At 38.5% G+C, this 27,311-nt stretch overlaps 1 protein-coding gene across 1 annotated transcript in view; it reads right to left on the reverse strand.

The window, feature by feature from the left end:
* The window catches only part of LOC114479317 (voltage-dependent R-type calcium channel subunit alpha-1E-like), a 127,970-nt gene that overhangs the window by 13,247 nt on the left and 87,412 nt on the right, over positions 1-27,311 (reverse strand). The window contains 18 exon segments of the mRNA XM_028472947.1: positions 3,788-3,888; positions 3,959-4,066; positions 7,424-7,529; positions 8,053-8,149; positions 8,802-8,929; positions 9,010-9,184; positions 11,514-11,605; positions 13,902-13,967; positions 14,058-14,177; positions 15,946-16,026; positions 16,107-16,217; positions 19,718-19,882; positions 21,036-21,237; positions 21,321-21,458; positions 23,802-23,962; positions 24,028-24,124; positions 26,125-26,136; positions 27,093-27,199. Of these exon segments, the coding sequence (XP_028328748.1) occupies positions 3,788-3,888; positions 3,959-4,066; positions 7,424-7,529; positions 8,053-8,149; positions 8,802-8,929; positions 9,010-9,184; positions 11,514-11,605; positions 13,902-13,967; positions 14,058-14,177; positions 15,946-16,026; positions 16,107-16,217; positions 19,718-19,882; positions 21,036-21,237; positions 21,321-21,458; positions 23,802-23,962; positions 24,028-24,124; positions 26,125-26,136; positions 27,093-27,199 (2,067 nt within the window).

Raw genomic sequence — 27,311 nt, forward strand, 5'->3', positions numbered from 1 at the left:
AGTAAAAAAGTAAAAAGTAAAACAAATGTCCCTTCAATAATAAGACAGGGTTTTTAAACCAGCAAATTACATATCTTTTATTTTTTTTTAAGAACTTGTAGAAAACTGGTACATGGAATAAATTAAATCTGTTACCCTGTGTGAACACCTGGGTAATTTATCACTCATAATAAATACAATTTGTACATAAAATGTTTTAACCTCTTCAACCCCAAACAGACCCACTGGTGGGGGCAACTCCAGCTTCTGTGACTGTCACAGGTCTAAATGTTGTAAAGAATGACTGAAATCACACGTTCTATACCTCGCTGTTATCCTCAGAAACTATAGAAGCTAAAACTGTAGCCAACCCACATTCAGAACAAAAGACATGTAACATGTAAGAAAAAGTCAGCAACTCGCCAAACACTGTATTTTTCCACTGCTGTGTCACAAAATAAACATAAAGCTCTATAACAACAACCTACATGAAACTACAGGCCGAGCTGAATCCACATTGTTGTTTCTTATCAAAAGTTGCTCCAATGTGCATAAAACTCCATATTTTGATCAATCCTAATAGTGTAGTCAGACTAATACCACCATTACACACATCTGAGCTGAGTAAAATGGCCGCTCCCTTCTTTACCCAGCTCTGATTGGCCAGGAGTAAAGCCCACCCACTTAGTGTTTGTTATCACCCCCTCTACAGGCTCTGAGCTTTGCAACGCTGTGTCAATGATTCTGATTGGTCAAAGAATTGCTGAATAACAACCATGCGTAACACCACCAAAAAGTGGAACCAAAAACAGCATTACGCATGGCACAGCAGAAACCTGAATATAAATGGGTATGTGTTTATTTCAAGCCAAATTACATCTACTGGTCAAACATAAGACTAATAATTATTGGAATCAATTTGACTGACATATTAGTTACAAACTTGTTTCCAAACTTGTGGAAAACTTTGTAGCACAGTGGGCTTCTGCCTGAAAGTTTTTGGACAAAAACATGTGGATCTTTGGCTTAATATTTATTATTATCACCAAACTTGCTGCAGTTGATGTCCATACAATAGTTCAATTATTTCTGCTTTTACAGCCTTCGGTAACGATAACTGGCTTTATCTTTTATATAAATCTCTCATTTTTTTGGGGAGGACTACAGATTTCTGTTTTTAAAACATGATTTATTGTCACTCAGTATCAGATATTTCTAAAATTTCACATCATCTGTAAACATTGAGGGACCTGTTTTAATCTGAGCAAAAATTAGCCATGTAGGTCACGTAGAAGCTTAGAAAAACGTTATTTGTTATGGGTATGTGATCTTCGAATAAAAAGTGGCTGGGGCTTAAGAATATGCAAAAGCTCAATTAAACCCAGAGCAGCTTTGAGTTTAACATTTTTAAAAACATGAAAATGTCACCCATTAAACTAAGGGACCTGCCAAACAGAAAAAAACTCAAATTACCAAAATTTTGCATCTTTTTACGTTGTGACATCATCTTTGAAGGTCTTAAATGTAAGGAGTAGAACGTACAGATATTTGCTTTAAAAAGTAAGGAGTAAAAGTAAAAGTGGCCAAAAAAATAAATACTCAAGTAAAGTCCAGGAGCTGGCGTACGCTAAAAACCAGGAAGTGCGTACAAATCTTTTTTTTACAATTTATAAACAAGGGTGCACGTACGTCCCACGCCTGTTTCCGTTTATAAATCACAATCAACTCGAAGGTTGGCGCACGTCAAGAAACACCTTGCTCCGCCCATTTGGTGCCCATAAAAGGTTCGGTGAACGCCCTAAATGAATATTCACTAATACAATTTTCACGGTGGAACGTGGGGGAAAACACGCAAATAAAACACATTTCACTCAATGTGAGGTGGAGGTATTAACTGTTGAGGTGGACACACGCAGGAGAGCGTCATGTGGTGACACAGTGAACATTTGGAATCATAGAAAGGCAGATTGCGTTGCGTTTCCTCATCAGACTGTGACAGGTGAAAAAATAAACGATCACACATAAAAGCGGAGGAGAAAATGTGGATCACTCTTTATAGGAAGAACGTCTATTCAACAGGTGGAGGAAAGGGGCGGAGCTCAGCCTCACAAAAAGCTGGAGGTGAGGGGGTCTCTGTAGAGCTTCCCCTCCAGAGTCTCGCGTGCACCTTGTCCTCCAGCAGTGCCAAATACGCCATTGTGCGTCTTTACGCATTAGAGTGTTCCTTTTATAACAGCTACAGGTGTTGCAGCCAATTGATCAGCAGTTTTGCGCAATGATCATGTGATTTTGATGATGATGATGATGATTATTATTATTATTATTATTATTATTATTATTATTATTATTATTATTAATAATATAAAACTGTATTTGTAGGCACGCGCACGTCACTCACTTCCTGCGGGCGTCAGTATCAATTTTTTCTCCACCGTTTTTGCAAATTCATCCTTTAAATAACATGTTATGTTCAATGTGTTCGATTATTTAACACAATTTCTATTAATTTCACAGAGCTGTCGTTAATTTAATATTTCTCCTGTTGGCGTCGGAGTTTCTCATTTCTCATGATTTTGTGCGTACGGCAGGGTCAGAGCTGCTGTGGAGGTGACAACATTATCTCGTCAGGTATTTTTTTTTTATAAATCCCAAACTTTGCTTATATGTGACGTACGCTTTCTTTTGTAGGTTTATAAATGAGGCCCCAGATACCAGAAAAAACTACTTAAGTACAGTAACAGAAGTATTTGTACTTTATTGCTTGTCACCTCTGCACATCAGTAATTATAGGTATTTTCTACTCAATCCTCTTAAAAGGTTTGTTTGACAATTTTTTTCCATTAAATTTCTTTTCATTTCATCAATAAATGCCTGAAATGATCCAAAGCAATTGCACACAAAAAAAAAAAAGTTACCATGGTGATTTAGCCCAGTAAGACGTTATCCAGCGTCGTAGTGCACCACATATTGAATAAATGCAGTTAGCGCGATAAGAGGAAATCCAGCTTTCTTTCATTTCTTTGTTTATTTTTGTTGTCGTTTTGTGTGTGTTTTGAGTCATGAGTATTTTTGATGTCTTAATGTGAATTTGTGCAGTTGTTTTGTGCTTTTTCTTTATTTTGTGTGTTTGGAGTTACAGTATTTTGTGTATTTTTTGTTTCATTTTTTGCTTATTTTCGTTGTCACTTTGATTATTTTTGGTTTCATTTAGTGTCATTTTCTTGTCATTTTGTGTATTTTTTGTTGTCTTGTGTGTTTGGAGTCGTTCTGTGTTTTTCTCTCATTTTGTGTTTTTTGTTTTGAATCATTGTGTGTATTTGGGATGTCGTTTTGTGAACCTTAGTTGTCATTATCTGTATTTCTATCGTCGTCTTTTGTGTGTTTAGAGCTGTTTAGTGTATTTTTCTCTAGTTTTATGTATTTTAATTGTCATTTTGAGTCATCATGTGTATTTTTGTTGTTGTTTGGTATATTTTTCTCTTATTTTGTGTATATTAGTAGTCGTCTTGTGTCTTTTTGTGTTTGGAGTCATTTGTTTATTCGGTGTCGTTTTGTGTATTTTTCTCTCATTTTATGAATAGTGTATAGTAGTAGCTGTCGTATGTGTTTTTGTGTGTTTTTGTTGTGTTTTTGTTGTGTTTTTGTGTGTTTTTGTTGTGTTTTTGTATGTTTTTGTTGTGTTTTTGTTGTGTTTTTGTGTTTTTGTTGTGTTTTTGTGTGTTTTTGTGTGTGTTTGTGTGTTTTTGTTGTGTTTTTGTGTGTTTTTGTGTGTTTTTGTTGTGTTTTTGTGTACATTGAAACATCCAACCTGAGCTTCCAGCTGCTGCCGCAGCTTCTTGGCTTTGTTCTGCTTGAAGTAGTCCATGATCATCATGGAGGCGTAGATCTTTCCCACAGTCATGTCCGTGTCTGTGAGGACAGAGACAACAGCGTGAGCGTCACTGGTCACCGTGACGACCGTGGGGCGGCTGTGACGAGCCTTTGTTGATGGGAACCAGCATGTCCAGGGTCTTCTGAGGCAGGTACGGCCAGATGATGCTGATCTCCTTCTGCAGCTCCGAGTCCAGGGCGATGCGGTCCTCCCCTCCTGGGACAGAAACACCACAACCACATGTTTATTAATCTCAATAACATTGTGGATTTTCTCTGTATATTTGTAATCGTCTGAGGGGTAGTCCATAAAGCTGGTTATGTTCAAACTCTGAGTATGTTCAGGCTCAAATGAGGGAAACTCTGAGTATCTCATTCCTAAACGCGAGGTATGTTATTCTCTGAGTATGTTACCATGGCAACATTGTCCGTGAACTAAACCTGGTCACTGGCAGGTTTTATCAAAGAAACCCTGGGTTTCTACCTGGCTCCGCCCACCTGAACACCGTTTCTTAACACTTTAATAAACCTTAACACTTTTCTCTGAAATACATTAGTAACATCACACACCACAGACGTGTTCACATCATTAATAATGTTGTGTTGATTTACTTTTTTTTTTTTTTGTGCAAACATTGTAGATATAGATCATTAAGTGAAAGTCACTGAGAGGTTGATCTGCATTAAAACATCTACTGACGTCTGTAGTAAAGTTCACTGAATACAAACCTGTAGATAATATAAAGGAGGAGATGATAATTTAAATTAATCCACTTTTAAGACTCGATTATTGTTTTATATTGTTATACATTTAAATCTGTAAATCATACATCTATGAAGTTATGATGGTGCAGTGAATTGTGACGCTGCTCTTGAAAGTGATGGATCACGGGTTTGCGTCCTGCTTCAGAGATTTTTTATGACATTTTTTAGGACGTTGCGATGACTCTGGCGACAATATTACATTAAAAATCAATATAATTGATTAGATATGAAGCAGCATTTACTGTCTTTATATCCAGTGTAACAGGAGGACTCTCTATGCAGACATCCTATGCTGCTGCCACGCCCACTCAGACACACTTTATTCATATTTTTCACCGCTCGTGACGTCACTGAAGAGATAAAGTGATGAAGCGACCAAAAAGTGTGACTAATTACGGGTGATTTAAGCCACTATAATCACTGAACACACCTTTAGAACAGGCTCATATTCCTCAAACAACGGCTTATTTCACCCATTACGGTGAATAAATCACTCTATTCCGGGTGGTTGCCATGGCAGCTCGAGTCATCTTTGATCCATTGATGATGGCTTTTTATCACACGTGTGCACGTAAGTAACCCAAGGTTTACATACTCAGGGTTGATTGACCCACTTCATACCAGCTGTAATGGAATCAGATACCCAGAGTTTCCCATCGCTGGGTATGTTGACCCAGAGTTTATGGATAGACTCAGAGTTTGTTAACCCTCCTCTATGGAATACCCCTCAGGTGTGTCTTTTCAGTAATTTTTGTGGATTTTTGTAATGATGTGTTTTTGGAAGAATTGTACATATTTTTGTTGTCATTTTGGGTTTTTGAAGTGATTTTGTGGATTTTTTTATCATTTATTTGTCCCTTTGTGTATTTTTTTTCTAATTTTGTAATCATCTTGAGTGTCTTTGTAGCCATGTTTTGTATTTTTGTTGTGGTTTTGTTTATTTTTTCCTCTACTTTTGTAATGATGTGTTTTTGAAATAATTATGTGTATTCTGGTTGTCCTTTTGAGTCTTTTTCTTTAATTTCGTAATCGTTTTGTGTGTTTTGGAAATAATTTGTGTATGTTTGTTGTCATTTTGTGTTTTTTCTGTAAATTTGTATATTGCCTTGTGCATTTTTAAGTCTTTTTTTTTTTTTATTTGTGTTGTGTTGTCCTTTCGTGTATTTTTCTTAATTTTTATAATGGTCTTATGAGTATTTTGGTTGTCATTTTGTGTATGTTTGTTGCCCTTTTGTGTTTTTGAAAGGATTTTTGTTGTTGTTTTGGGCATTTTTTTGGAATTTTGTTATTGTCTCGTGTTTTTGGAAAAAAAAAGTTTATTTTTGTTGCCCTTTTGCAGTGACGTGCCGTGACCACTAGGGTTGGGTAGGCACGTTGCAAATCAAGACCACCAATGACACTTTCATATGTTTCTGCTGTCAAGTGTTAATTCAATTCAAATCAATTTTATTTCTATAAAGCAATTTCCAACAAAGTCATCTCAATGCGCTTATCAAAATATAAAATTCATAATAAGAAAGAAAAAACCCAATAAGATCCACATGAACAAGTGTTTAGCCATCTAACAAAATCAACATCATAAACACCATTAAAGAAACATAAACAATTATTTAATATAGCCTCCATACTCTCCCAACAACATATATCTCATGACACGGCAGCACATCTGTTGTTTGTGTTGGAAACAAAGAAAAACGGAGAAAATGACAACAACAACAACTCAGAAAAGCCTCAGTGAGGAGCATCCACAAAGTCAATCCTTCCTTTCACTGTAGAAAGTACCAACAATGTTCTAATCTTATCTTTGCTGAAGCTCTGGTAGCTCAGGTGTTGGTCTCCATCTTTTAAAAGATGTCGTTTTTCCCCAAAAAGTTTCTCTATCATCTCTAGTACTGTCATCCTGCCTGTAGTGTTATCCCGCCCACGAGCTAGAGAACGTAGCAGCAGTGGTCACGTGAGATCAATTCACTAATGTACTGTGAACTTACGTATAGCATTTAGCATAGCACGGTTGTGTCCAATGGCAGCTCTCTACGCTGCCTTTGGACGTAAATGGTTGTCATCTTCGGGACCTGACTGCGCATGCCCAAATATGTAAAAACACGCAATGGGAACAGAAGCAGAGGAGCAACGTGCCTTTGGGAGGGGGCGTGGCCTCCCTCTGCCTTACAGCGGAGTGAAAAAAAAAAAGACTGTGCAGCTGTTCTAGGAAATAGCGCTGTTTAGTCATTTGGGCTATGAAACGCACAAAATGTGGACACTTTCAAACTTATAGGTACTATAGGCTATTGGAAATGGAAAAATAAATAATTTATAATTAGATTATAATTAAAACAAATAATCAAAATATCAATTCACCCTTGGGTAGGCACTGCCTACCTTGCCTACCCTGATGGCACGTCACTGCCCTTTTGTGTATTTGAAGTCATTTTTATGAATTCCTGTTCTGTCATTACAGATTTTTTTTCTGTATATTTGTAATTCTCCTCTGTGTTTTGTGGTCATTTTATTTGCATTTTATTAATGACGTGTTTTTGGAATAAATTGTGCGTATTTCTGTAGTCCTTTTGTGTATTATTCTGTATATTTGCAATCGTCTTGTGTTTTTGTATTAATTTTTGTGGATTATTATTGTTGTGTTGTTTATTTCTTCTGTACCTTTGAAATTGTGTTTTTTTAGAAAAAGTTTTGTGTATTTTGGTTGTCATTTTGTGGATTTTTCTTTAATTTTGTAATCGTCTTGTGTATTTTGGAAGTAATTTTGTGTATTTTGATTGTCATTTTGTGATTAGTTTCAATAAAGTCTGACCTCGAGCGATTTTAATGTCCAGCGCTGTGCGGATCAGTGACATCAGGGTGGAGGTAAAGTGGACCGTCATGTCCTCGTCCACTGGCATATTCATCAGCACCAACCTCTGAGACACACAAGGAAACAAAAACCAAACACACACACACACACACACACACACGTGAAGAAGAAACGTGAAAGTAAAAAAGGAAGAGAAGGAAGATCTCAAAAATCAAAGAAAACAAAGCAGTGAGCAGAGCTGAAGGTCAGTGTGTCCATGTGAAGGTCAGTGTGTCCATGTGAAGGTCAGTGTGTCCATCTGAAGGTCAGTGTGTCTATGTGAAGGTCAGTGTGTCCATGTGAAGGTCAGTGTGTCCATGTGAAGGTCAGTGTGTCCATGTGAAGGTCACTGTGTCCATGTGAAGGTCAGTGTGTCCATGTGAAGATCAGTGTATCCATGTGAAGGTCAGTGTGTCCATGTGAAGGTCAGTGTGTCCATGTGAAGGTCAGTGTGTCCATGTGAAGGTCACTGTGTCCATGTGAAGGTCAGTGTGTCCATGTGAAGATCAGTGTGTCCATGTGAAGGTCAGTGTGTCCATGTGAAGGTCAGTGTGTCCATCAGTAAAACAAAGTCATGTGACCTACGATACCTTGTAAGCGATCTTTGCAGGACATTTCTTTCCCAGGCCGAGGGGCGGTGACATGTGTGTGAGCATCTCGTACATGGCTGTGTAGTGAATCCGACCACTGAGCAAAACAGAAAACATAAAAAACACAACTTTATTTATTTTTGTGTTTTCAGTGTCATTTTGTAATGTTGTGTTTTTGTGTATTTTTAATATAGTACTGTGTGTTTTTGTAATCATTTTCTACATTTGTGGTACTATTGCATATTTGTATAGTCTTGTTTTGAGTTTTTTGCAAATTGGTTTTTTGTGTGTATTTTGTGAACTTTTGAGGATTTTTTTATATTTACTTTTGTGTAATTTTTTTGAGTTTTTAGAGTCAATCTCTGCAATGTTGTATGTTTATGGAGTCATCTTTTTTATGTCAATTTGTTCATTTTTGTGCAATATTTCTGTGTTTTTGAGTCATTTTAATTTTGTGTGTTTTTGAGAGTATTTTTTTGTGTTTTTGTTGCCATTTTGTAAAATTTTCTGCAATTTTGAGTGTTTTAAGAAAATATTTTGTGTATTTTGTTGGTGTGTTGTGTATTTTTGATGTTGTTTTCTATATTTCTGTTACTTTTGTGTATTTTTATAGTCCTTTGAGTTTCTGGAGTGGATTTGTGTATTGTGTGTTTTGGGAGTCTTTTGTTGTTTTTTGGTTATATTTCTTTAAATAGACAACCAAGCTGTTTCATGGCCCTGATGGCACAGTGTATGACATCATCACTCACCAGGCCAATCGATCGTACTCCCCCCAGATCCTCACAAACTCGTCCAGGTGATGTGGACCCAGGATGGAGGAGTCCCTCGTCAGGTACTCAAAGTTATCCATGATGACAGCAACGAACAGATTCAGCATCTGATGGTGGAGAAGTTTGGGAGGTCATGGAGGACCAACGCAGAGAACCAGACAGAGCAGAAACTAAAATGTAGTCGGACCAGGAAAGAGCTGAAGAAGATGAAGGACACAAAGTAGACGTAGGCAAACTCGGTGCCGCAGCCTCCCAGATGGTCGCGGGGCAGAGCGAAGGGCCCGATGGACGGGTCGGCCTCACATTCCTGTCCTGATAGACAGGACAACATGATCTCCTGCCAGGACTCGCCTGTAGCGCTCCTGCAGAGGAGTAAAGATTACTGATATACAGTATCCACTCATTTTGTGTATTTTTTGTCTTTCTTCTGTATTTTTCTGTCATTTTGTGTTTTTGAGCCATTTTCTGTGTTTTTTGTCGTCAGGTTGTTTGTATTGCAGATCATTTGGTTCATTTTTGTTGTCATGTTAAGATTTTTTGTTATAATTTTGCTGTCATTTTGTATAGTTCTGTATCATTTTGTGTTGTTTTGTTGTCCATGTGTGTTTTTAGTCATTTTGTGGATTTTTGCACTGACATATTTACTCAAGTAGAAGTACACAGATAAAATACTAAAATACAGGTAAAAAGTAGGTCAATTAAATAGTACCCAAAGTAAAAGTTACTATAGTTACTTTCATTTGCTATTGGTAATAAATCTTGGTACGGGTCCCTTACATACAGTAAACATCTCATGTAGAAACTTAAAATGGAAGAGACACAATCTACCACAATTGGATCTTAAAGGGCACATGTTAAGCCACACCTCCAGGAAGCTCTCTGCCGTGATAGACATGTAAACAGACACGCCCACAAAGGCGAGCATTTCAGCGTCCTTCGCGCAGTGCTATGTCTGTATTTTCTAAAGTCTATGTATGCACCGGTGCCCCGCCCCCACGCTCTGTCTCGTGTTTATAAAGCAGCATGAGCTCTGCTATGGAGTGGGAGGAGAAAGTCAGTGCTCCGTCTATAGACACGCCCACTCATGAATATGCATAAGTAGGACGCAAATCAGCCTGTTTGTGTAGAGTTGATCAGAAAGTGACTTTTCAGACAAAGTCACTGTAAAACAGACGAGTTTGTGAAAATAAACCTCAAATACTAAGTTTTTGGGGTTCTTAGAACAAATGGAGATGATGGTGAAGAACATGTTTTCCACAAAGACATCTGTATAAAATAAAAAGTTTGTCAAAATGTACAATTTTTAATATAAATTCAATAGAAAATAAAAACTCAGGCTTTAAGTATAGCTACATTTATGAACTTTAAAACAGTGCCATGTGTGTAACAACATAAGAGGTAGAAATGGCACAACTAACAACATATGGATTATGTTCAATGTGCTTCATAAACTGCTGAGGTCAGTATAAAGTACTGTAGTTTATTACAGTGGTTCTCAACTTTTTCATCCCGTGACCCCCAAAATAAAGGTACCAGAGACCAGGGACCCCCACTGTAGCTGACGGTGGTTGAACACAGACATGAACACTGAAGAAGTCATTCAAAAAGTAGGAACAATTAGTTTAAACTGGGAAATAATGTTGAATGTGGTGAAATTGTCAAAAATAAGCATGAAATACAGTGAAAAGAGGTTAAAAGTGAGAATAATGGGTCAACATATGTGACATTACACAAAAGTGGTGGAAAGGGTTCAAAAGTGCTGAACATGTCTTGAAAATGGAAAAATGTGCAGGAAAGGCATTAAAATGTGAATAATGTAGCAAAAATACATTAAAAGGAGCAAAAATATGGCAAGAAAAAGTCATGAAAACAGGTTAAAATATGGAAAGTTTGGTGCAGTTGCAGAAAAATTGTAAAAATAAGAAAAATGGGCTCAAATTGTTGAAAAAATATTCCTTGTTTCTTGAAGACCTCTGGCGACCCCCTCCCAGTGTCTGACGACTCCAAATGGGGTCCTAAATATAGTCATATATCACGCATTAGAGTCGGGTTAGGCTTCAAGATGTTTCATGTTTTTTTAAATCTCTATTACATTAATATTATTATTTAATAAACACAAAAACACTTCTATATTGTTGTGGTATCATTTCTAAAGTGATTTCTGCGAGTAGTGGGACGGGATATTGACGGCGTTGTGTTGCGTTTTGTTGTTCACTTGCTGCTGGAGCTCAGTGAACAAATATGATTGGTTCTTCACTCAGGTCTGGTCTACATACTGTAACAGACTGGGTTCTATGTTCTGGTTATGTTCCACTTGTGTGTATTCAGTGGTTAACTGATGCTGAGATTTCCCATGGCCATGAAGGCATCATGGTTACGTGCAGCGTTCTCTGCCAATGTGTGTCTTTGTTTACCTGTGTTCTGAGTGTTGATTGGCTGGGAGGCTGGGGAAAGGGAGGGCGTAAGCGGGAGTGAACAATTCTGTTCCCACGGTAGTGTGAGTGTTTTACGGTGTAAGGTGGTTCTTTGTGTGTTTGATTGTTTATTTTTGGCGTTACTACGACCTCCATTAAAGCCTGTAAAACTGTAATAACGGCTCGAGTCACGTCATTTTGGGCTGCGCTGCAGTGCCACAGTCACAGCAGCACGGAGCCCTCTACTGATGCTAATGCTAATGCTAACCCCACTCACCTGAACAGCAGCATTAGAGCGCTGAAGAAGGTTTTAAAGTTGTTGTGTTGGTTGATGTGACTCTCATCATTCAGTTTGATGTTTCCAAACACCTGCAGCACAAAATCACGTTTCACTTCTTATTCGTCACATTGACAGTTTGACATTAAAATAGGGCGACCACACTGAGGTCAGGGGCCACAAAAATGTGTTTGTTTGATGGAAGGGCCACATTATCAACATTCATGTCATCATTTAGAATAAAGACCAATCTGAGCATTAACACAGGAAACGACAAAGAGCTTTTATGATCATTTTAGGTGTTTTTCTGTCATTGTGTGTATGTTTGTTGTTCGTTATGAGGCATTTTGTGCATTTCTCTGGTCATTTTGTGTATTTTTTCAGTAAAATGTATGTTTTTTTTGAGTCACATTGTGTATTTATAGTTGTCATTTTGTGTTTTTTTGGGGTAATTTGTGTGTATTTCTGTTGTGATTTTCCTTGTTTGCTAGTACTGTGGGTTTAAGGAGTAATTTTTTGTGTTTTTCTTGTCTTTTTGCATACTTTTGTTGTCATTTTCTGTCTTTTGAATATTTTTTTCATCATTTTGTGTATTTTTGTTGTCGTTTGTGTTTTTTGGAGTAATTTAGTGCATTACTTTTGTCAGTTTGTTGATTTTTGTAGTAGTTTTGTGTGTATTTTCTGTCGTCTTCTTGTTTTCTACTGTATTTTTTGTAATAATTTTCTATTTTTAATGTATTCTTGCTTCTGTTTTGTGTGTTGTTGTTTTTTTAATGAATTTGTACGTTTACTTTGGGGGCCACATGTGGCTGCCAGGCCACCAGCTGCCCAGTTTTCTTAAATCTACTTCATAATCGTAAAATACAATATAATAAATGAATATGTTGTCATTGTCAATAAGGTTTAAAAATATAATTTCTGTCTTTATAACAAAGATTTCTGAAATCACCTTTATTATGCATTAGAACAATCTGTTCTTCAAATATCTCGTATAAACCTTCTTAAAATCTCTCAATCATTGACACAATGAGAAACATCACCTTCTAGACATTAAAACTATAAAACTATAAAAAACATCAGGTGTACAGAACAGTAAAAAATCATTAATTATACACTTTTATGAATAACCTTTTCAATTAATTCCACTGTTATTTGGTCTCTTTTCATCTTTCTCGCTCTCTTTCTCTTGGACTTTATTCTCTCTTCTCTTTTCCTCTTGTGTGACAATTTCATCAAAACAAAGCAGCATCTTTAATTGTTATATTTAAAAAGCAACTCTTTAGCTTTCAGAAACTGGTGGAATTTCTCAGATAGAGCAAATATTAACGGAGTTACGTCTATTAACGTGTTCCCCGAGATGTGTTCAAGGTACCTGGGAAACTCAATTTTACTCATTTGTAAAATATGACCCGACAGCCCAGACAAAGAAAAGAGGCCATGTCCAGGTAAAAACATTAAAATGGAAAACATCACTAATTCTTTCAGTTCTCATGTTTAATTTGAAATGTGCTCTAATGGTCACAGTTTAACTTTGGCAGGAACAACGTGTAGAGATATTTAGCGACATGTTGAAGCTGCTCTGTCCTAAGGTTGTATTAACATGTGTTATGTAATAATGAACACCTGAGCATTAACACTGGGAGAACAACAAAGAGTTACTGTGTGTCGTTGTTTTATGTGTATTTTTGTTGTCATTTTGGGTTTTTGAAGCCATTTTGTGGATTTTTGTTGTAATTTATTTGTCCTTTTGTGTATTTTCTGTATATTTGCAGTTTGTCTTGTGTGCTTTTGTGTGTTTGAAGTTATTTTGTTGTCCTTTGGTGGATTTGGGGCGTGATTAAGGAAGTGTGGGCCATCACTGTGGGATGTTGAGCAAGTCCCTTAACCCCAAACCAACTGCACCTCAGTCACTTGTAATTGGCCACCCACTGCTATCCCTAGGAGAAAATGGGTAAAATGCAAAAAATAATTTAACTACAGTGATGAATAAATTATTATTTCTCTTTATTTTTGGTCGTGTATTTTGGTTGTCATGTGTTTTTGAAGTCATTTTTGTGGATTTTTGTTGTCGTTTTGTATTTTTTCTGTATATTTGCAACAGTTTTGTGTGTTTTAAAGTAATTTTTTTGTATTTGTGTTGTCCTTTAATGTATTTTTTTTCAGTTTCATGAACTAATTTTGAGTATTTTGGTTGTCATTTAGTGTTTTTTTGGAGTCTATTTTGTGTATTTCTCTTGTCGTTTAGTGTATTTTCTGTAATTTTGTCTGTTTACCTTGGGCTGTTTCCCCTTATCTGTTGTTACTGTAAATAGTGTGTGTGTGTGTGTGTGTGTGTGTGTGTGTGTGTGTGTGTGTGTGTGTGTGTGTGTGTGTGTGTGTGTGTGATACCTGCATCCCAATGATGGCGTAGATGAAGAACAGCATGGCGATGAGGAGACACACGTAAGGAAGAGCCTGATGGAGAGCAAACAGCAGAAAGACCTGGTGTTGGTTTCTCTTTTAAAAAACCACATGACCGATCAGAAGGAGCTGATTGGACGAAACCTTGAACGACTGCACAAAGGTCCAGAGCAGAATCCTGATGGTGTAACCCTGACGAAGAAGCTTGATCAACCGCGCCGTGCGGAAAAGCTTCAGGAAGCTCATGTTGATGGTGTTCAGGGACTGGAAGAGAGGAGCCACAGACGTCACTAACATCATCCAATCAATGCTGCTAGCATTAGCTTTGCAACTTTTCACTAGCGGCTACAAAATACCAAGTAATCCTTACAACAGGAAGTTAATACAAACTGCAGGTGCTGGCCCACGTCGCACTGCTTTACCTAGTATTAGCATAAATGTGCATTAGCATAGAATTAGCATTAACAAGCATTAGCCTAGGGTTAGCATTAAACTAGCAATAGCATTAACACTAACCGAGCACTAGCATTAACCGAGCATTAACCTAGCAATAGCTGAACATTAGCATAAAGGTTGAATGTTTTAGCTGAAAGTGAACAGACTGAACATGTTAAAAGTTGAAATCAGATGAATTTAAAATGTTGAAAATGTCTGAAATGTATGGGAACATGAATACGAACATTTTGGAACAAAAAGTTTGTCTGACAATCTCAATACCTCACTTGTTGAAAAGACTAGAAAAAAATGCATTTCCTGAAAAAAAAATGCAAGTGAGGATGTACAGTATGTGCTGATATTTACGGTTAATATGATGGAAACAGGTGAAATGAGTTGAAAAACACAGATATAGGCTATAATGTGTTGGGAAAGCATTGAAAGTTGAAATAAGCTCAAAAAGTTGCAGAAAGGTGAAAAAGCTAAAGAAAGTAGAATTAGGATAATAAAACAAATCCTAACAGGTTAAAAGATCTGAAACAATCTAAATTAAGTGGAAAAAAAAGATAGAAAAAGTTAAAGGTCACAAAGTGGAAAAACGGGAAAGAAAATTGAAAAAGGTTGAAAAAAAATGTAAATATTGATTAAAGTCTGAATTGTGATGGAGGTTAGGGTTGAATAGTTTAAAAAGTTGAAAAGTTCTAAAAATAAAAAAAAGCCATTACATAGCATAATGTGCAGAACCTTTCTGCACGTTTTGACACCAAACTTGTTGAAATTGGTTTAAAAATGTGGGAGTAGTTTGAGATGCGATGCCTCCTGCCAAAGGTGAAAGTAATGTATTACATGTACTAACATTACTGCACTTTTTAGTATATTTCTAAATCAGTAATTTTACTTGTACTTAAGTAAGTTTTAAAAGAAGTAAAGAAATTAGTTATATTTCTACACCAAACCGTGATTAATTATTATTTTTTGTTTTAAATTGAATAACAGACATTGTGAAATTACAAAAAACAAAATGACCAGACAACAATCAAATGCATCACATCACAGCCGACCAATCAGATTTAACGTAATGCATGGCACCAAAACAGCCGCACATCTCTAAAACAGATGAGAAATGTTTTATTTTGAATTGAATTCATTTTGTGTTATTTTATTTAAAAACTAATTGTACATTTTGTCAAAGCCTTTATTTTATGCAAATGCCTTTGTGGAAAATAAATTAATTTCCAATTGTGCAAGATTTTGTCTCTTCCTTTATTTACTACCAAAAATAAACGTGGGGGGTGAACGTAACTAGTAACTTTTACTACGAGTACTATTTATTTGAGCTACTTTTTACTTGTACTTGAGTATTTTATACATGACTTACTTGTACTTGTATTTGAGTACAATTTTAATCCAGTAACAGTATTTCTACTTAGTATTTCTACTAAACCTCCTGCATGCTCACTACCCACAGCGACTGTTTGTTTCTGACTAAATGATAAACACAGTAGTTTTTTTCCCGTGGGAACAAACAGTTGGTATCACTCTGCAGAGTATCACGTTAATCATTGGAATCCAAAGCATCCACAGCAGCACCACTCACCTGCAGGTCCACCACGATCTCCGTGATGCTCCCGAGGACGGTGATGAAATCAAAAATATTCCACGTGTCTCTGAAGTAGTTCTGAGGACGGAACACGACGTTAGAACGTTATTGTCGTTCATTTTAATCTGACTAAAGGAGGATTTCCTGCTGACACTCACCACCAAACCGAAGGCCATGATCTTCAGGATGCACTCCAGGGAGAAGAGCACGGTGAAGGCCGTGTTCAGGTGTTTGAGGACCATGTCGTAGGCTGCAGGTGCTGAGTAGTACTGGTCCATAAACACAACAGCACAATCCATAACAATCCACATGTTGTTTATTCCTCTCAACACTTTAACAAGCTTTCAAAGTAATGAGGAAATAAACCCAGGGGCTGGAAACTAAAACAAGAAGAATGATTATGGGCGGGGCTCCTGGGACAGCAGGTGATTTTTTTAAAGGGGCGGGGCCAGCCACTCAAACTTCACAAACCTCCATTATCAGCCAATAGCAAAGTTTGACTGTAATAGCTGGTTTTAACCCATAGAGGGCAGTCACTACTACATTTACGCAACTAAACACAACTAATTAAAATAGTTTGAGTAAAATGTGACGAGTTGGACTAGAATTAATCAACAACATGACTTCTTACCAAATACATTTGTTTTCAGCAGAAAAAAAATCAGTTGTAGAGTTTAGTTACTGTTACAGTAACGCAGCTTAATAGATGTTTTCATAACAACAAAAGTGTTTTGTATCATATATTATTATCATTTATGTGTGTTTTTGTTGTTGTAATTTGTGTTTTTGGAGTAATTTTATGTAAATTCTTGTTCTTTTGTGTGTATTTGTTGTCGCTCTGTTTCAGTCAGGATCACTTTAGTCAAATAGCTTTATTTAGCGTGTGCAGCGGGCAACACATGCAGTTTAGATTTGGTGGTAAGGCTCTGTTCTGGGACCTCTCTGCCATTCACGCAGTTGCGTGGAAATCCGGAAGCAAAGGGTGCTCCCCCTCGCTTTTCCATGAGTTACATGAAAAAGCATAAGCAGAGAGAGCGGTCAGCAGGACCCCCTGGAACAGAAGCACAGATGTGTAGATGGCAACAGGAGACACTGTTTAATTAGACAGAAGAGGAGGAGTTGGGGTGGGGGTGGGTTGTGAGGCGTTTGTGGACAAAGCGTGCAGAAGTCGGCGTGTTTGCTGTGGTTTCAAATCAGCACTGAGACTAAGGCTATGTTTACACAACAACGTTTTGCTTCTGTTTCCGTTTTTGTTCCCAAAAAGTTGCACATTCACACGGTAACGTTTTCAAAACGATCTCTGTTTACATGAGATAATAAACTATGTAGTTTACATGCCTGGCCAATAGATGGTGGTGTGATTTATCAATGAACCAAAATAAGCAAATAACACAAGAAAGAGTGTTTGTGTGCATCACTCTTTGGATTTAAACTGAATTTGTCCAATAAAGAGTTGATTTACTTCACCATCACTTGGATCAGTGGAGACATTTTTCTTGGCTGCACCAGATTCTGACCAATCACAGAGCTGCATTCCTACTGAGAGATATTTGACCAAACCCTATTCGCACGGGATTAGTTTTACCTATGGACCACATGTGATTTGTAATAATAGTGGAGAATGTCTGTGATGTTAATCCCGTGTGAATCGGCCATGTCAGTAATTTGTAAAGTAAAAATTCCCCTGCAAATGACCTACTATATTTTGCTGTGATAATGCTAATGATATGCGAATAGGCATCTCTGTGATTTGGACAGAAATGGGCGGGATCTGAATCCGTGTACCCTTCATTCTTTGAGCTCATGTTTTCATTCAGTCTGTGGATGTTTTAGCTCGTAAAAAGCTGCTCAAGTTTATGTTTTGTTTCGCAGTGTTACGACTATCTACTGTGAGGCTGGTGTGACGAACAATAGATGTTAGAACTTTTGACACTTCTGCAAAAACAATTACAGCTTTTTTGAGGGCAGTAAAAATGTTTATTTTGCACGTTATAAATATCGCTAACGGCAGCTGTCAACACACACGGAAGTTGATCATAAGGAACGAGGAGCACCAGTAGATTCATTACACCACCTCTGGTTCCACATATGTACATGTTTTACGTAACATCCATTTTTTGGTTTTGATTTATTAATGTATTAATAACGTTTTAATTCACCAGTAATGTGACTAATGCGTTGCTTCTTTTTATGTCCGGACAGGGAGCAAAAGTCCGCCCAGTCACCAGTTTATCTGGATACTATTTGGACCGTAACACTGTTCAGTAAAGTTGGCAGATATTCACAGATTCAGACTTCCAGCATCAGTAACTCTTTAACAAAATGTCATTGACACACAAACTATACCTCTGCCATCAGTGTGAGGTGGAAAACATGATACATTTTTATCAAACGCAGCTGAATAAAAGTCCGTCTGTCGGTCGTTCTGTGTTGTGAGAATAAAACATGAAGCTCTCGTTCTAGTTTCCCTTAAATATCCAAATATCTCACAAACAAAACAAGATTTAATTTTAAAACAGAAAAATGCTGCTTTTTTGTTTTTTGCTTTTCTGTTTCTGGTTTTAAATTAATAAAACATAAAAACAATCATTTTTTTTATATTTTTTAATTTGGTTTTGAAACAAAATAACCAAAGAACAAAAGGTGCACGGATTGATCTGATGCGTGAATACGCGTTGTTGTGTTTCCGGGACACATGTTTATTTACCTTTGGTGAGTGTTACGCAATGCGCAGCAAAATCTCAGGCTGCGGTTACACCCTGCGAATGCGCCACATGAAAAGCAAATAGTGCTTTAATTTCTATCTTTTTAACATGGACGCTGTGAGGTGAAGATGATGTGTTTCAAGAAGTGAGAGATGACATCACACATGTTTGCTGTGGAGGTAAATGGATGACTGTCCTCTGTTACATAAATAAAAGTTGCTATAAAAGGCATAAATGACGAGTTTTTGACTCGTTGTGTAGCTGTGTGTGTCACATGTGTAGAGCAGCTCTCTGAGCTGTGTGTGTTACAGAATCAAACCTCCACGTAGCATCTGTAGCTTAGCATGAATGCAGAACGAGTGGCTATTAAATAAAGCTGTTATTAAAGAAACTCGCCTACATGTGGCACAGATGTGAATAATGTCTGCAGAAATCTGATCACGATTAAAGAGATGAGCTTTATTCAGATTCAGCTGTATTCTGGTGGCTAAGGGCAGGGTCAGGTCTAACTTTGTAGGTCTGATTAAAGCTAACATCTGAGGCTCTGCAGCTGTAGTGAACATGTCCGTGATACAGAACGTTTTGTTTCCCTGTTTAGACGGACACAGAGGGGGAAACGTTTTTAAAAAGTTCAGTTTACAAGCACCAAAACGCTGTTGCCGTGTAAATGCACCGCCAAAACGCAAATAAACTAGAAAATGCTCTCGTGTAAACAGAGCCTAACTCTAACCAATGGGAAGCATGGAACATGATCAGCTGGATAATGAATTAACTGATTAGGTGATGGACGCTGTCAGTTGTTTACAGCTTCTGGAGGATGTTTATTAGCAATGGGAAGCTAAAATCTGAAAAAAAAATAAAAGTGCAAAATCATTAAAATGAAGACATAACGAGCAACGGGTTGAGTATCACTGACTTAATAACAACTTTATCATGGTTTTAGTAAATTCATTTAATAAACTAAACTGCCCTACCCTTAGAACACCCTCACTTTCAAAATGACTGCTCCACCCCTGCTCTGGTGTGTAAATGAGTTGTTTGTGTGTATTTTTGTGTGATTGTACCTTCATCATGAGGACGACCGTGTTGAGAGCGATCATGACGAGCACGGTGTATTCAAACGAGGGTGAAGCCACAAAGTGCCACAGCCTGTACTGGATGGTCTGCCTGTTCTGGGGCATGTAGCGGGTCATGGGTTTGGCACTGATGGTGAAGTCGATGCAGGCTCTCTGATGTGGAGGAGGAGGAGGAGGAGAAGGAGGAGGAGGAGGAGGAGGAGGAGGAGAGGAGGAGGAGGAGGAGGAGGAGGAGCAGGAAGAGGAGGAGGAAGAGGAGGAGGAGGAGGAGCAGGAGAAGGAGGAGGAGGAGGAGGAGGAGGAGGAGGAGGAGGAGGAGAGGAGGAGGAAGAGGAGGAGGAGGAGGAGCAGGAAGAGGAGGAGGAGGAGGAGGAGGAGGAAGACGAGAAGGAGGAGAGGAGGAGGAAGACGAGGAGGGGAAGGAGGAGGAGGAGCAGGAAGAGGAGGAGGAGGAAGATGAGGAGGGGGAGGAGGAGGAGGACGAGGACAAGGAGGACGAAGAGGAGGGGGAGAACAAGAAGAAGACAACACAGAAGAAGATCAGAAGCAGCTTTCAGGACCAACCAAGTGTGACGAGCACCCAGAGGTGAAAGTAATGAATTACAAGTTCTCACGTTACTGTAATTGAGTTGCTTTAATGTGTACTTGTACTTTTTTGAGTATATTTCTAAATCGTCATTTTACTTGTACTGAGGTACATTTTAAAATAAAACAAACCATTACTGAGCAAATTATGATTTTTAATTTTAAAATGATTAACAGACATTGTGAAACTACAATAAATGAAATGACCAGACAACAATGAAATGTATCACATCACAGCCGACCAATGAGATTAAATGTAATGAACCAGACCAGTTTTAGAGTTCATAAATGTATCTACTTAGAGCCTGAGAATGTATCTATTTTTAATTGAATTCAATGGTGTTATTTTATTTAAAAAAATAATTGTAGAGTTTGATAAACCGTTTATTTTATACAGATGCCTTTGTGGATACAGTAAATGAAGTTTTAAAAGTGCAAGATTGTGTCGCTTCCTCTTTAAGTTAAGTTTATACATGAGATGTTGACTGTATGTATGGGAACTGTACATTACCAACAGTAAACGTGGGGGGGGGGGGGGGGGGGGGGGGGGATACCATGAGTACTATTTAATTGAGCTACTTTTTACTTGTACTTGAGTATTTTACGTATGACTGACTTGTACTTGTATTTGAGTACAATTTCAAAATTTCAATCAAGTAACAGTACTTCCACCTGAGTATAGCATACTGTACATCAGAACTCTTTACAGCTTTGTGCGCACCTCGTTCTTCTCCAGGCTGCATTCCTGGATCATCTTGTCGCCCTGCTCCTGAAAAGTGATGATGATCAAAGCCACGAAGATGTTGACGAAGAAGAAGGGAAACACCACGAAGTAGACCACGTAGAAGACGGACATCTCCATGCGGTTTCCCTGACTGGGCCCCATGTTCTCCTCAGTGACGTCGGTGGAGTGCTGCAGGACTCTGGAGTGGTGGAGCAGATACAGATAGACACACAGGTCAGGTAGAGGCTGGGGGTGGGTGGGTGGGGGGGTAGAACCACTCACTGAGGCCAGCCCTCCCCGGTGGAGACGGTGAAGAGCGTGAGCAGAGCCCAGCACACGTTGTCGTAGTGGAACTCGTGTCTCCTCCACTCCCTCTTCTTCACCTCCTTCTTGTCTCTGCTGTAGTCAATGTAAAATCCTCTGTGGAGAACAGATTAAATACACTTTAGAACCAGTGGGAGCTCAGGTACAGACACAGGAAAGTGTTAGCATGCCTCCTTCATCCTCATTACTGTTACACATTTTTCTCCTCCTACACCATTTGTCTCATGATAAACTATCAAAATGTTCAGAAAGTTCCCGAGATTGCGCTTTTGTAATTTGTGCCTTTTAAACTTTTTGAGTTATTACATTTTTTGTGAAACAGCATTAACTTTTCAGCTTCGATCCCATTTTTATAGTAAACAGCTGGTTAAGGTAGAGGAGCTCAATCAATCAATCAATCAATCAATCAATCAATCAATCAATCAATCAATCAATCAATAAATCAATCAATCAATCAATCAATCAATCTTTATTTGTATAGCGCCAAATCATAACCAATGGTATCTCAAGGCACTTTACAGTAGAGCAGTCTTAAGGACGGACTCTTCATTTTATGGATACACACATATGCATATATACGTATATACACATACATATGTATCCCACACCCAACATGAATTCATCATGGCGGCAAGGAAAACCTTCTGTTAAGCAGCAGGAACCTTGTGTGGATCCCATTCCTATGATGAACAGCCATCCACGTAGGTTAGTGCTTATGCTAATGCTAAGTTAATACTCATGCTAGGCTAATGCTAATACTAGGCACATGCTATTAGGCTAATGCTAGGTTAATGCTAATAGGAAATGCAAATATTCTAGTTACTGTATTATTATTATTATTAGTGTTATTATTATGTGGAGAACGGAGAAGTTTAACTCTGTAGTAAAAATTAAAGGCAATGGACTTAAATCCCACATGCGGCTATGGGCTTGGTCGTCGTCCCTGGGGGGGCTGCTGTCGGTGCTGCTTCCGTTCCGGGTTCTTCTGGCCTGGGGTCCGGTCCCTGCTGGCTCTCGGCCCAGCGGCGGGCACCCGTTCGGCACGGCTCTGGCCGTCTACTCGGCGTGGGCCTTGGCTCCTCTGCTGGGGTCTCGGGCGGGAGGCTCTCTGGGCCCTTCCCTCGGGGGGGGTTGGGTGCTTAGTTGTGGGTGGGTGGGGGGGCGGGATGCTGGCGGGGGGGCTCGGGGTGTGGGGTTGGGGTCGGTGGCGGGATGCGCTGGGTGCTCGGCTGCTTGGGGCTTCCTCGGATGTGTGTGTGGGGGCGGTGGCTGCTTCTCCGTCTGGGGGGCTGCTCGGCCGTAGGGGGTGGCCTGGGGCTCCTTGGCCCCCACCCTTTCTGCTGGCCTGGCTGCATCTACGGGCCCAGGGCGGTTCCTGGGTTTGCGGTAACGGTTTTTGCACATACACTGGTCTACGATGCACTGACACGCCTTGGGATGTGGGATAAAACTCATACTGGGCTTAACTTTAGACACGTTAATCCCAAATACCTGCTTTAGGTACTACCATTCACTGATTCCACCTGTCCACAGCCACCGCCATTATAGCCAAGGTTCACACCTGTCACTATACTGGCTTGATTACACAACATAATAAGCACAATATGTTCTACTACAACTTCACATCTCACCCTCACTGTAAAATAATCTATTCTTCCCCACCCTTTCTATTTCCTGACTTGCGTCTCTCCTCCCTGCTCCCTTTCCCCCCGCCTCCTCCACCTAGGTGTAACACTGCTCTCCCTTTTTATATCCTCCCTATAATAAAATGTTTCTTACCCTTCCTTAGGGAGGGCTGGTGATGTTCACAATTAAGCAATAAAATAAACTAATTTATTTCCTTGCAATAACAAAACATGCATTGCTGTCTCATAATGATTGCACTTCCTATAGTGTTGACCTTTGACAGCATGTGCAGACAAGTGAAAAAAAAAAAAAAAAAAAAGCCATGTGATTTCAGCCTGGCTACATGCACGCTCCTATGTCTCGACTAATGCGTAAAAGTGTGAGATGATCAATATTAATCCATGGGGTGATAAACGGACAGTGCTCTGATCACGTTCACGTTTAAAATAGATGTGTTTCTATTCAGGTAGTCCTCCTCAATTTATCACTCACACTGCGATGAGAGCACATTGTTTCTGTCACGCCCTCCACCTCTAGCGCCACTTAGGGGCGCTGTTTCCCTGTTTTCCTTTTCTGTTTTTTAGTGGTGCTGTGAGTGATTGGCCTGACTGCTGATCAGTTCCACCTGCAGGATGCGATCAACATCAACAGGCACCCTGATCAGCAGTCGGGGCCAGATCGTCAAGCTGCAACCGAGAGTTACTCAGATCTCCACCCAATCGGCTCCAGCTTCCACCTTGTCCCGCCTCTGCCTCTGCCTGTTCCTGCTCGTCCGTCTTTTCTGCGTTCAGTTATTTTATAAACGTCACTCACTGGCACTCCTTCTCCGTGTTCATGGAGCTGTCGGTGCAGTAGAAGAACTTTCCTTTGAAGAGCTGCACAGCGATCACGGCAAAGATGAACATGAAGAGCTGGTACACGATGAGGATGTTGAAGACATTCTTCAGAGAAGTGACCACGCAGTCGAAGACGGCCTGGAACAGAAGGGGGAGGGTCAGAGAGGTGAGTGGGCGTGGCCTGGGTGAGTCAGGTGTCCTACCTTGAGTTTGGGAAGCCTTTTGATGGTCTTCAAAGGCCTCAGGACTCTAAGGACTCTCAGGGACTTGATGGTCTTAATGTCTCGGCCTTTGTTGTTTCTGTTCACATTGACATTAAAGAAGAAGTGAGATTTCGACTCACAAACCACCAGCATTTCATCCATCCATTAAAGACACACACGGGGATGAAACACAAACACACAAGGTCACCTCACGTGGTCCGGCAAGCATCAGAGGGATGATGTAAGTTTTTTTTTTTTAAGATTCTTTTTGGGTCTTTCTGTTGTTTTGTGCATTTTATCATATTTGTATGTTTTAGTCAGGGGGACCATAATGTCCAGGTCATACATCCACTACTTATCTTTGTTTTTTATGAGTCAGGATCCAAAAATGACTTTTTTTTTTTTTTTTTTTTAGGACATCCAAGGCAAGGCTTGTGAAAACAATATTTAGAAAATAATTTTTTCTTGAAGAAAATGCAAGTGAGGATGCAGGTGCTGTCCCGTGTCGCACTGCATTAGCATTAACCTAGCATTGATCAGTGTTGGTAACGTTACTTTAAAAAAGTAATTAGTTATATTTACTCACTACTTGTTCAAAAAGGTAACAGCTTTAGTAACTGAATTACTCTATAATAAAAGTAACTAATTACAAAGGAAAGTAACTATTTGCATTACTGTTGGGAAAAAAAAAGTTGCTATATGTCAAATAATTCAGTTTTTTTTTTTTTAGATGCCTGTATTGTTGTGAGGTGCTTCATTAATTTTGAGTTGCTTACAATGGATGTGGACAAAGTCTTCACTCCTGGATATAATGAACACTTCACATGTACGTTCTTGTCTTTGACCACAATTAGATTAAAGTAGTATTTGTATCGTCACCTTAAAAATGACAACTTTTCATCAGACTGATCCACGCTCACCATCTCTGCTGATTCATCTAATCTGTAGTGGTTGTGTGTCGCGTGTGCTGGCACGTCGCCTTAGCCAATCAAAATCGCTCGCCTTGTTTTTAACCCACCTCCTCACTACAGCTGAGTATGACGCTGGGGATGCTTTCGGATAAAAGTTTATTTAATCATTACATGTAACGCACCGCATTTAATGTTCAGTAACGACAACGGTGTTGTAACGCGTACAAAGTAATTAGTTAGATTACCCCGTTACTGAAAAATAAACGCTGTTACATAACGCCCTCATTTTAAACGCCGTTATTCCAAACACTGGCATTGATATTAGCATAACTTTAGCACTAACCTACCATATCATTAGCCTAGCATTAAAACCAACCTCGCCAGCCACCACCACTCCTACTACCGGACAATAATGACATGTTGATTACTTGATAATGTATATGTGTTACACTTTTCCACTGTAAATGTTCAGAAAACCTTAATAAAAAAATAAGTAAAAAAAAAAAGATTAACATTTTCCAAACAATAGCATTAACCATTCGTTCTGTGTATTTTTGTGCTCATCCTGCGTGTTTAGGGAGTAATTTCGTTGTCTTTTTGTTTCTCAGTAATTTTATAAATATTTTTGGAGTCGTTTTATTTTTGGCATTTTGTGTATTTCTGTTGACTTGTGTTTTTTTTTGTTTTGTAAATTTTTGTGGTCATCTTGTGTTTTTCGAGTCATTTTTTGATTCATTTTGTGTGTTTTTTTTTTTTTTGTAATTTTGTCTAAATCTAAAATGACAGTATTTTATAAATGAATTTGTGGAGACATTTGTAAAGTAGATTATCATTTAGCAGTGCATCCTCCCTGTGCCAGACTGTGAAATGTAAAAAAGAAAAATCCCATTGGACCTCATCTGTTATTCATATTTTTTCCTGTAATGGTTTTTGTACGAGTAGTTCCTGGATTTTCAACTATTGTCTGAATAATTTAGTTTTCAGGCTCTGCAGTCTCCAAACTCTTAAAATGGAATCAACGATGAAAATGTGAATGAATGAGCCTGACGACCCAATGAATGACCACAGGACTCGTACATGAGGCCCAATGACGGGACGTTAAAATCAAGCAAAACAATAATAACACATGAATATTAAATGAAGCTCATGTGCGATGTTTACATTGAATTGTGAACATATTGTTTACCCCATCACATTCCTGGTAGCCCCAACAGTGAACAAATCCACAGGAACAACAGAGAAAGAGATCGAGGCATAAAGAGAGAGACGGCATGAGCTCGGCTTAAAGGATCACAGCCAGAGTGACAACAGAGAAATTCACATAAAAACACTACAAAACAAGAGTCGAGTCGTCGACTGGAACCTGTAAAACAGATTAGAGCAAAGACAGCAGAAATACAAACTGCTAGGATTGACCCTTCAGGCGTTAAACACAGGAAAACCACACTAAAGTCCATCATCAGGAACTTCCTGCTCTACAAGGTTTCTACTTCCCGTAATGTATTTCTAATACTTCTATGGGCAAAATTTTCATTAGGGGTTAATAAAGCAGAAACACAGGTTCAATTGATGATTTTCAGCACTTTTCCTTTTCCCCTCTATTCTTCTCCAAATGTGTGTTATGTTGTGTGTTTTTGGTGTAATTTAGTAAAAGATTTTTAGATTTAGGTTTTTTGGAGTAATTTTGTAAATTTCTCTGTGTGTTTTTGGAATCATTTTGTGTATTTTTGTTGTCGTTAAACGATTGACTGGACAAAAGTTATTAATTCATTGTTATTGGAGAAACTAATTTTTTTTTTTTCATTTTAAAAATATATTAAAAATAGAGACTGTGAACAAATTAGACAGGGTAAATGCTGTAGATAAGCATTAGATATAAAATACAAATCAATTATTGATATCGGATGTTCAAGGTATTCAGGGACCGTTAAACACTTTTAGAAGTTTTGTATTGATTCACACATTTACATTTTAACCAGAATAAACCAATTTGACACAAAGAGAAACATTCTCTTTCTTACACACTTCAATATTTGGGTTTTCCTGTCAGTTATCTCCCTGGGTGGTAATCACTGATCACTGCTGTTTGTGACTGAACGCTAACGATGAATTAGCTGATGTCATGGTTACAGGGTTAGTAGAGTGATAACTCACGATAGAGCAAAGGCAATCAAAGCTCCCACCACCACAATGAAGTCCAAGATGTTCCACATGTCTCGAAAATAGGATCCATCGTGCAGAATGAGACCCTGGTCGATCATCTGTGTGACAAACAGGGCACGAAGGAAACATTTTAGAATTTAAATATCTCAGTGTTTGACCTTGACCTAAAATAAAACATATTTTTTTTAAAAACAGCTAAAGTAATACAAC

This window comes from Gouania willdenowi, chromosome 17 (assembly GCF_900634775.1).
Source record: "Gouania willdenowi chromosome 17, fGouWil2.1, whole genome shotgun sequence".
Lineage (NCBI taxonomy): Eukaryota > Metazoa > Chordata > Actinopteri > Blenniiformes > Gobiesocidae > Gouania > Gouania willdenowi.